Here is an 11,314-nt window from a genome sequence, read left to right on the forward strand (position 1 = left end):
TATTAAATTATCTTAATTTCAGCAATGCATAAAGAATGGTGTACTACTCCCGTACAATATGTATCAAAATGATTAATTAAATTAGTCATATCATGTATATGTTTACATGTTTCGTTGAAATTAAGATAATATAGGTAATAGAAAGTTCACTAGCTAGTGCATATATCAAATGCTTGTTTTTTACGCTCTGCTATTTTCCTCTGGCTAGGTCGTTCAGAAATGTACACACCAGAGAGGGTTCCTTATCCCTACCATTTCACTCACACAGACTCCTAGCAATCACCCGCAAGGTGAAGTTTCTGAACGCAGCCCTGGAAGAATATGGCCCGTATTCAGAACGCGCTTTTATCGATAAAAGTGCACTTTTATCTCTGAAATTCTATAATATGCGTGACGTAAAGTATGGTATGTTAGCGTGCTAACATCGTTGTAAGCGCGTTCTGAATATGGGCCTATATCAATAGCAGCGAGCGCTCACTCAACTGTTGAGTTTGCTGCACGCAGCCAATAGCAGCGAGCGCTCATTCAACTGTCCAGTTCGCAGAACGCAACTGAACGGAACTGAATGGGTGAGTTCAAGACGGCAAAGCAGCTAGGCATGCTTGCCGAGCGAATGAGCATAATTGGTTCTTACCTGTAGATCCAACTAATCATGTTTAATTGCTTGGCGAGCCGCTTTGTCGACTTGAACGCGCCCATGATAAAAAGACAAGGGTATGCTCATGCGCATGACCAATCAGATTTTTGTCCTTGCTTACGTCACAATGAGTGGCTTACGCCACTGTTCAGTAATTTCAGATTGTTTTGGAAAGGTAAAATATTTAATTTTACTTCCGTCAGTTTTTTTTGTTTTTTTCATATAATTGCCGCATCCTTTCACTATGCAGGTCATCGTGAAAATATTTTTAACATTAACTTCTACCGATGACAACGTGCACTACGCCATGGACGCCATGATAAATTACGACCGATAACCACCGATTGCACCCGAATCAGAACCGACCAATCAACGCGTACCCGAATATGACGTAGCAAGGACATGCGCAAGCTGAACGAGTTTTAGACAATTGATGAGCATACCCTTGTATTTTTATCATGAACGCGCCCAATGGCTGCGTTCAGCAGAGAAAGCAGCTAATGTGCAGAGTGCGCACCAGGGTATTAATTATGAAACTTTTTTCCTAGGATGAAAAGTAAAAAGTGAAAAATTGTTCCATTAACTTCAATGGTTAAAATTTTCACATTTCATTTTTCAACCTAGGGATAAAGTTTCATGATTGATATCCAATTCTGTTAGTGAAAAACGCTCATTAAAATTATCAAACATATAAATATTTTGTTATTTATTCCAATAGTACTTTATATATTTTTTATAATTTTTGTATACATTTTGCAATCGTCATAACAGCCCCTTTTTATCGCTCGTAAGGCAATAAATCTATAATCGTGACGTGATAGCGTAATACCGTTACATTTTTGTATAAATATAATTGTTTAAGAAATAATTACGACTCAATGCATTTCAAGAATTTTTGTATGCACATGTATCAACAAGATCTTTCACATTTTAATCACATGTCGCATATTTACAAATCTGAATTGTATCAGAGCGCTAAGATTTTAACTTATTATTTGTTACATAAAATTACTAAGACCATAAGCAGTTACTTCATGGACTATCATACGCCCACACTAATATGTTGACGAGTTGTGAATTCGGTTCTTCAATCAGTAATTGATTTTTTAAATCAAACTGTAAAAATGCGTATTCACGTTTTTTTTTTCGAGAAATTGATTTTTAAATATTCATTATATTACACACATTATACACTTATATATACCATATCTATTCAATTGTAAACTATTGTTTAAAGGTTTGCTTTACGTGCAATATGGTGCTCAACGTCGATATTCCGTTTACTATGCTCATTTTTCTTTATTTAGCGCTTGAATAAATTCTTCTAATTTCTCTTGGATCTGCCTGACTCGTTCTGGAAATAAAAATGCTAATTAGCAGCGTAATTTAATAGCAATAAGATATTTTAAGTATTTTCTACTTAATACTGATCATGCATTCATTTATTACTTTTATATTTGATATATTTGAACTGTATATAATTTATTAATAATAATATTAAGGGGATACTGGAGTACCCTGTTTTACCAATGAAGTATGATTAATTTTCCTCGACTCATTTTTTTTAATTGCACTTACGAATTGAAAAATCCTTCTTCACAATTAAAATATTGACAACAACACTGGCTGCTAACTACAATTTAATAAAAAAAATAAAAGAAAATTAAAAATTGTAGTTTTGTCACTGGCTCTTGCAGTCAACTCGTCACCATATGTGCTGCATATAAGAGTTTCAGATTTTACTCATTTAAAATAAGTAGCCAGCAGCCTATAGAAAACCTTGAAGAACAATACTATGCTTGTAGACATGAACTAGGAGCTTTAGTACAAGAGAAAAGAATCGCCAAAAATTTCGTTCGTATGCTACGAATAAAATTGATGTGAAGCCATGAAACCGAGCAGTATTTTAGTTGATCTCTGTCTAAGAGATGGCGTTGCAATATGTTAGATAAGGACAGATGAATGCGTTTGAACGAGACACAACGATATTTAATAAGTATAAGAAATGAATGAAAAATGTCACTATTGTCGAATTTGGAATTTAAAAAAGTCTGTACTATCGACCTTGATTAACTTCGACCGTCACTCCAGCATCCCCTTAAATGATTACTAGAAAAATATCTAAATCAATTCCAAAATCCAACACTTTTATCAATTACAAAAATAATTAACACGGTAGAGAAATATTATATTGCAATACGTACTAAGTTCTTCTGCTAATGTGACTCGTCTGCCTGTGAGTAACTTCTCCTTAATTTCGTTATCTTGACTGTAATCCTCAAGAACTTCTTTAATCTCTTTATCTAGTCTCCGAGCTTCTCTATTCATGATTTGTTGCCTCAATGCATTTGAGGTGACTTTTAGCATTTGTTGAATTCGCCAGAAGAGTACTACATCGTTACATTCCATCTAAAAGAATTTTGTTTATAAAAATGTTCAAACAGACAGGTTTTAAAATAATTATTTAAGTGTACATGTGTAATTTTTTTGTATTCTTTTAACGTACTTCGTTTTCGTGCCCTGTGTGATATAGATAATATCCTTTTCTACAATCATATGCTCTCGCTAAACTCTGTTGTAGGAAAAATCTCCTATACACAGGATGCCATGTCTCTCGAATAAATTCGTTGTCAATCTCTAATCCGTTTCTTTGTAAATTCTTTCTAACAGCTGTGAGCTCGTCATGTGTTAAAGTAGGTGCATGTTTCTGTAATCAGAAATGAAATAAATGTAGCAAAACTGCAATAGTTTTATTTAACTATAACTATCCGTGTATACGGCGCGCGTACTTTGTCGGCATAAAGAATTTTATCCAGCTCGTTCTTAACCGCCGTACGTTTCTGCTGCTCCTCGGTTTGGTTCTGCCAATACATCCACCGTTCCTTACGATTAGGACCCAGCATATCGTGCAAAATCTGTTCTGTACTCTGCAATTTTTCTTTAACTGAGGTTTCTAAGAAACGTACAGCTTGATCCCATTCACGTTTGTCGTTTACGCTTCTGTCTTCCAAGATGTTAAGTTGAATAACACGTAGCATTTCTGATGCCTGAAAAGAATGTGCCTTTTAATGTCTCTAATTCATTAACATTACAAGAGAAAATGGAAAAAAGTTAGAAATAAACCATTAAAGTATTTTTTTTAATATTTACTTTCTCTTCCCACGAATGACGTCTCATTGCCTCATTTACTACAGCGTTCTTGAGGTTGTCGAAAATGTCATCATGATCTGAACTAAGCCGAGCTTGTGACATAAAATTCTGAAATTCTTGCTGCAAACATTCCCATCCACTTTCGACGCTACGCGCAGGCAGTTGTTGTTCTGCCCAATGCCTGAGTTTAATGTCGACAGTGGTATTGAATGTATCTGTAGAGAACATTAACAAGAGAACATTAACTTTAAGAAACTATGGTCTCCGTCTATTCAACGAAAAAATAATTTATCAATATACTATACTTGGATTTCCGCTTTGAGCAGCAGGTAAGTAGATATTTTCAAAAACGTGCATACTGACTTTGTCCCAATTTCGAGACATTAACACTTCTTCCCAGTGTCTTGGTGATACCTGGGACAAGTTGACTATTTCGTCCAAAATTTCACCTCGTGCCTTTTCAAAAAGCTCATCTCTATCCAGTTCCCTTAACCTAAATTTATAATAAAATAAATTGATGAAACTAATTACTTCTTTTAATTACTTACCTCGGAAAATTGTTCTTCCATTCCGTTTCTAAATTGAATCTCGTGGCTTTGAATGCATCTGCTTGTTGTTCTACCGTTTCACGAACCATTTTCCAAAAGCATTCGGCTACTGCCAAACTCAAGTTTTTGGTGGTCACTTGACCAGACATTGCTAGACCATCTCTGAATAATTAGAAGTTCATCAACGCATTTTTAATGTCGTCAATGCTTATGTATAGGTTTATGCCTAGACTTACTTGAAGAGTTTGGAATTTCTAAAGAATTTTTCCTCGTAATCCTTGATTGTTTGTATACTGTCGTCTTGTCTACCACGACCAGTGACTACGGCAAAGTAGCCTAATGCTTTCATTGGAAACAGTTTACCAGATAATATCTTGCGCAATCTCTCAGGATTAGTCAAATTCTCTTCTGCCATGTCACCCTGCCGCAAAATAACAGCAATTATAGTAATATTTGCATTCATTAATTTTTTTTATTATAACACAAAAAAACATTTTGTACTTTTGTCAAGACAAAAATCGTTCTTTTGCCTGATGGATCCATTTGAGCTACGAGATCGGTCACGTTACTTCTTTCTGCATCAACAGAGCCGTCTTGTATGCAAAGAATGATCGCATTAGGATTACTCATATACTGTTGGCTCATTTGTCTGATTGCTTCGCGAGTGTCTTCTGCCATATCAACAGTAACCGTCTGTCTCACACAGTTTTAAAATTTTGTAAGTAAATTTTTCTTGAAAATTTATGGTATAAAAGTATCGTATACATACGCTAATAATACCAGGTAAATCGACTAGAACCATACGTTGAAGGCCTGGTCCTTTCACCGTCATGGAAATGACATCCGGGCTAACCGTCTTTCCATTCTTAACGCTATTCTTCATTCGCAATTCTACCTCCCGTCTGAGTTCGGCTAACTCCGACTCCTTCGTGAGATCAAATTCTCTGGAGCTATCTTTGAATTGCGCTATATGATACGGACCTTCGCTCAATGTGACTTTGACTGGCGCTCTCGTCATCATTTCACCTCCACCTCTGCACAAAGACAGTAATGATCAATTATCAATATTCTTTATGCTCTAACGATATATTAATAATATATACAAAGGAATATGAAAAGTAGATAAATACCTTGGAAATATCCTTGCTTGAGCAATCATTTCAAGCACGGATGTTTTACCGGAGCTTTGATCACCAACGACTACTACTCTAGGTAAATGATCAGCAGTGGAATAGGCACTATCGTAATCATTAAGTTCATCCAGGACATCACTATACATATCGATTAATGATTTCTAAAAGCAAGAAAAACGTGGAATACAATTAAAATAAATCGCATATGCTAATGCGAGATATGTACAAATTACTTTAATTTTTTTGTTGGTAAACTTCTGATTCCCTCGTAAAAGTATCTGCTTGCGTAATTCTTTATTCTCTCTTTCTAGTCTCTCTATTTCGCGTTGATACTTCAGTTGTATCTGCATCAGCTCATCTTGCATGGCGTCCATCCTCTGTTGCGAAGATTCTTCAACAGGAAAAGAAGAGAGACAAGGCATTGTGAAAATATCAAATAATTTTTGATCGTGATGACGTAAATCAATGATATGTACGTACGAGCTTTCTTACGTTCCTCCTCAGTATTATTATCACTAGCCAATGGACGTGCAAAGGCAACCACATTTTTGGATAAATGTTCTTTTGTTTCTGCTTAAAAATAAGACAGCACGTATTTTTAATTTGTAATAATTTGTAATTTGTTCTGCAAAAATGCAAGAAAGCTAGTATCAACTGATGTGAAAAATCAATTGGACTATTTTATGTGTATAAGCAGTTTTGTGTATGATAAAATTAAAAAAAAAAAAAGAATGATGTTGCCTTGTACATGCAAATAAAGTTGTAAAATAAAAGTAGTAAATGGTTCTATCCCATTCAGTATTTAAAACATGTATCTATTGTACGTCATTAAATTTTAGCTACTTAATACGTAAATATAACTTATTTGTAATATAACAAAAATTTGCAGCATTAATTACTTTTTAATTTTGAAGAAGTTATTTGCCTATAAAATGCTGAATGGACAGAATGTGTAAAATAATTTGTCTTTACACACCTGAATAACTTCGTTTTGCTATCATTGTGATAGTATCAAATGCACCTGAATAGAACAGACCACAATAAATTAACGATACAAATGTATGTAAAATATAGTGCTCTGTAGAAATAAATTACATATCATTAAATTTACGTAAAATATTTAATTACAATTTAAGTTTCTTTTTAAGAATGCAAATATTCTAATTAAATTTTACAAATAGGCAAACAAAAATACATATTGATGTTAACACAACTGCTTTATCATGCATATTTTTGTATAAAAGTAGTAAATTTAAATGAACATAAATGAATCACAATAATTAAAGGAACTGGAAAGGAACTACATATCATGGCATCAATCTATATTTTGTAATGATTTATTGACAGGTAAGAAAATGTCAGGCAAATGGAGGAATATAATAACGGAGGAATGAATGGACAAAACAGGATATTTGATAAATAATTATAGATCGTTAGGAGTAATGTGATGTATGAATATATATCAAGGAATGGAAATGACTCGTTAACAGGCTCGTCACTCACTCTGTATTGAGTTATTCTCTTGGTAACTATTTTGATGACTTTCCGCTGCCTTAATAGCATCATCTAGTCTTTGATCAAACCAGGTCCTATACTCTTGATATTTAGTTACCCCAAATTCCTTTATACGTGGATCTATTTACATTCACGAATTATTTTTATCGCAAATCATTAATGCGCTTTATTTTGCCTCACATTTTCAGATTCAAATGGCTGTATATTCATCCTGCTTACCAATCTCAATCTTGTCAGCTACATTGCTCCTAATTGTCATGAGCGATTCGCGGAAGTCTTGCCATTGCTTTTCGTTGGGAATCAGATTTTCTAGCCATCCCAAATCCGGTAGTCCCTCCTTCCATTGTTCATATTTCTATATGGATGATATTGTGATTACAATAAATATTTAACAAATGTTTCTAACAATTATAATTATATTTAATATTCGGTACGAAATGATCAATAGAAGGGCAATAATGATGCTAAGAAAACTTGCAACATTTACTTTCTGTAAGGTAATACCACCACCGACTGCACTTCCCAAGAGAAGATATCGAATTTTTAATGCTCCTCTTAATATTTTTGCTATCACCATAGTGTATCCGCGATATGGATTTGCAAAGTATGTTAGTTGTGGTGATGCTAGTAATGGCTTGCATTGTCTATTAAATTTTCCAGACAATAGCTTCCGTGTAGTAATAATAGTTATTGGATGTCTAGAGGTTTTGGAAACTAGCAAAATGCCATGGCTAAAAAAAAAACAAATGTTAAAAGTTAAGGTACAAAAAACTATAATTATTCTTAATAATTAAAATTATGCAGCTTAAAGAAATTTAAGGCAAAGAGAAGTTCAAGAGAAAGGCACAAAGAAAATAAAGAGTAAATACAAGAAAAAAAAATTATAGCAACAAAAAAATGTTTTTATATATAAATTTACAGTGTAAATATACAGTGTAATGCTACCCCTCCAATTTTCTTATACTTTTGTAAATTAGTGTATCTTAAATTTAATTTAACAACGATAGAGAAGTGCTATGTTCTAACCTATCGTAGTAAGCAGATGCTTCATTACGAAAAATATGAATTATATTTAATTCAATCATATCATTTTTTGTAACGTATAAATTTAATAAATGAAAATCAGTTCGTCAGTTTGTTTCATTTCAATTATGGTAATTATTCAGTTTAGCTATCCCACCTCAAAAATCAATCAAATTAAGCTTATTTGACGCGTTTTTGCATGAAACGAAAGAATCTGGCAAAAAAAAAACGTCGCTCTGCCCTATGAGCCGAGATATTAAGCGTTAATGTTGATAACTATTGAGGTTAGGAAATCTGTCACAGACAAAATGAAGATGAAGATAGCTAAACTGAATAATTACCTCAATTATAATCGCGTATATCTCTCACCCGAATTTTCCGTAAATGATTTGCTCCATTTTATCGGAGCAATCCTTGCTTGTCGTCGACGAATAATTGCGACTGCGGTAGCCGACAAATATTTATCAAATTTCACGTGCATGCGTTACGAGATGAGTGTGACATAAGTCAGGAAATCAAAGGTGTAAAATGTTCTCGAAAATCCGACGATCCGGGCATTACATACATCTCAACTCATCCACTTGTTCAGAAATATTGGGAAACATTAGGGCCTGCGCACAATAGAGGAACAAGAATTAGATATTAAGATTTCAACCTATCAGAAACCGTGTATTCTGATGTAATCAGTTTCTGATAGGTTAAAATCTTAATATCTAATTCCTGTTCCTCTATTGTGCTCAGGCCCTTAGGCATTGCGCACAGCATGATTCCCGCAAGGTTGCCTCTTGTTTCTCTTGAAGAAATACCAAGTTACGACGAAAAAATTCCCAGACTTTAAGGCGCGTCACGGACTTTGACTATTGCTGGATTCACACTGCATCCGATTTTCGGGGTGGCACCCAGTTGGACACGGCTCAATTGGACACGAGCCACTCACAGCGCTTGAGACTACAAAGCTCCTAAGGACCGGTCGCTGTGATTGGTGGTGTCAAATCGAGCCGTGGTCAATTGGGATCACCCCTAAAAAAATCGCTCGCACTTGCAATATTTACAGTAAGCCCGTGTGGTACATCCTGTTGAATCAGGTGCAAGTCATGTTAAAATATAATTTTTATGTCAATTCAAATCTGCTGTTCAATTAATATTATCTTATAAAATTTGCAATTAATACATGATCGTACACAAACTTACCTTTTTAAAAAAAGGTAAAAAAAGCGCTAAGCGTGCATGTTTCTCGTGTAGAACCACCATTTGGGCCGGTTTCACCAACGCCAATCATTTAATCAGCCGTGGAACTGATGACTAATCGCGTTTGCTGTTTAGTATCATAATCGCCTAGTTTACATAGTGCATCGATACTAACTAGTAACTTTCTATTGAATTATCTTATAACGTTTTCGATTGGGGTGCACTGGCTGCACTCAGTGTCAAGAGCGTGTTCGATTGGCAGTGCCAATGCGCACTTGGCTAGTGTCACGTGTTCATTTGATCGCACGACACTCGCGTAGTGCGCACTCAGTGCGCACTAAGTGGCACGAGATATTTTGACGGTGCCAGTTCAGTGCACGTTTTATCACAGTTAAGGATATACATAGGGACAAGCAAATCTGCGCAGTTGAATTGAAAACGGGGTCTTGTCCCTACTCTTAATATCTTTTACTGTGGTTTTGTAACATTTTGTTGAACATTGCTTCAAAGTGAACAAAAATAAGTTTTAGCTTTAGCGCTGAAAATCTTGGCGTATTCTTTTGAACTTGCACTATTCAGTGCAACCCATGGAACTCGTCCAGTGTTGGTGTGAACTGAGTGCGCACTGGTGCGCACTAACTTTTGCCCAATCGAAAACGCTATTAATTTTAGCGTTATATGTAAACATACACATATGTTTATTTAATTAATTATTTTGTTGCATATTTTATTAATTTAATACATTATTCTTCAAATACATTGCTGAAATTAAAATAATTTAATAGAAAATTACCAGTTAATACGCGTATTAAGTGCTTGGTGTAAAAGGGGTCAATATGGACTGCTAGCAGCAACTTCAGACTGGATGTTAGGCCGGAATCAGACTATGCATTGAAGATTGAGATTAAAGTTTAAAGATTGAAATTTCATCAATAAGGACAAAGAAATTTTGGTTCCTTTTGTTCTGATTGGTCAAACTTCAATCTTTCAATCTTCAATTTCATTTTTCAATACGTAGTCTGATTCCGGCCTTAAGGCCATGGCACATAAAAAAACTTAAGGCGTAATGGTACGTTTCCACTGAGCGCGTCACACGTCGCGTCGTCCATCGCGTCACGACGCGACGCGAAAAAGAGAAAGAGTGAAGTTTATATATGTACACAACTCCTCTCTTTCTCTCTTTTGTGTCGCGTCGTGAAGGGGTGATTCCGAATGATAACGGCTTAATTGGACACCACCAATCACAACGACCGGTGCTTAGGAGCTTTGTAGTCTCAAGCGCTGTGAGTGGCTCGTGTCCAATTAAGCCGTGTCCAACTGGGTGCCACCCGTCGTGACGCGATCAGTGGAAACTCAGCCTAAGCCTTAAGCAGTAAGCGAATCGACCAATCACAATAGAGACCGTAAGACCATACGTAAAGGCCTCTTTGGTACATAGAAAAACTTAAGACGTAAGACTTATGGTACGTTTCCACTAAGCGCGTCACGCGTTGCGTCATGAAAGAGAGAAAGAGATAAGATTATATAAATACACAACCCCTCTCTTTCTCTCCTTCGACGACGCGACGCGTGACGCGCTCAGTTGAAACTCAGCCTTATGGTACGTTTCCATTGAGCGCGTCACGCGTCGCGTCATGAAAGAGAGAAAGAGATAAGATTATATAAATACACAATCCCTCTCTTTTTCTCCTTTGACTACGCGACGCGTGACGCGCTCAGTGGAAACGTACCATTAGCCCAGATCCTCATACGGGCAACAGCGCTATGACACCGAATGCTGATTGGTGAAAAATGGATGAAAAGGTAAATTTTATCCCCACAACCGGCTTTTCACCAATCAGTAGCTGGATTCTCTAAACGTCTTATCGATGATTGAGCTATCGTTAACTAGCACCAATGACAGGACAATCCTGAAAGAAAGCGCGGTTCTCATTGGCTGTCGCTAGTTAACGATAGCGACAATTGTCGATAAACCGTTTAGAGAATCCCACAACAGAGCTTTGTGTCAAAGCGCTGTTGCCCGTATGAGGATCCGGGCTTAAGCAGTATCGAAATCAACATGATGGATTCGCTATTGCTTATGTATGGTCTTACGGTCTCTATTGTGATTGGTCGATCCG

At 35.8% G+C, this 11,314-nt stretch overlaps 1 protein-coding gene across 7 annotated transcripts; it reads right to left on the bottom strand.

The window, feature by feature from the left end:
• Positions 1-1,411: 1,411 nt before the first annotated feature.
• Opa1 (Opa1 mitochondrial dynamin like GTPase) lies at positions 1,412-8,600 on the bottom strand. Of its 7 annotated transcripts, none has more exons than XM_018518647.1 (18): positions 8,376-8,600; positions 7,471-7,714; positions 7,203-7,338; positions 6,972-7,103; positions 6,445-6,489; positions 5,949-6,038; positions 5,702-5,859; positions 5,466-5,629; positions 5,105-5,369; positions 4,837-5,028; positions 4,572-4,756; positions 4,336-4,497; positions 4,093-4,280; positions 3,788-4,002; positions 3,427-3,684; positions 3,144-3,344; positions 2,842-3,046; positions 1,412-1,991 (listed from the first exon to the last, which is right to left on the bottom strand). In XM_018518647.1, the coding sequence occupies exons 1-18, from the start codon at positions 8,402-8,404 to the stop codon at positions 1,927-1,929; spliced, it is 2,934 nt and encodes a 977-aa protein (XP_018374149.1). In that variant the 5' UTR covers positions 8,405-8,600; the 3' UTR covers positions 1,412-1,926. The 7 variants fall into 7 exon arrangements, with proteins under 7 accessions (XP_018374149.1, XP_018374148.1, XP_018374153.1 ...); XM_018518646.1 differs by having other exon boundaries at positions 5,949-6,041; XM_018518651.1 differs by lacking the exon at positions 6,972-7,103.
• Positions 8,601-11,314: the final 2,714 nt, after the last annotated feature.

Source organism: Trachymyrmex cornetzi, unplaced genomic scaffold (genome assembly GCF_001594075.2).
Source record: "Trachymyrmex cornetzi isolate Tcor2-1 unplaced genomic scaffold, Tcor1.1 scaffold773, whole genome shotgun sequence".
NCBI classification, from domain to species: domain Eukaryota; kingdom Metazoa; phylum Arthropoda; class Insecta; order Hymenoptera; family Formicidae; genus Trachymyrmex; species Trachymyrmex cornetzi.

Excerpts from the sequence above, each read along its gene's own strand:
- Opa1 (XM_018518646.1), bottom strand. The coding sequence starts at position 8,404 with ATGGAGCAAATCATTTACGGAAAATTCGG. Across the intron at positions 7,339-7,470 it reads GTGGTATTACCTTACAGAAA|AAATATGAACAATGGAAGGA; the intron begins GTAAATGTTGCA and ends TCATCCATATAG. Across the intron at positions 5,860-5,948 it reads GGAGGAACGTAAGAAAGCTC|AATCTTCGCAACAGAGGATG; the intron begins GTACGTACATAT and ends TTCCTGTTGAAG.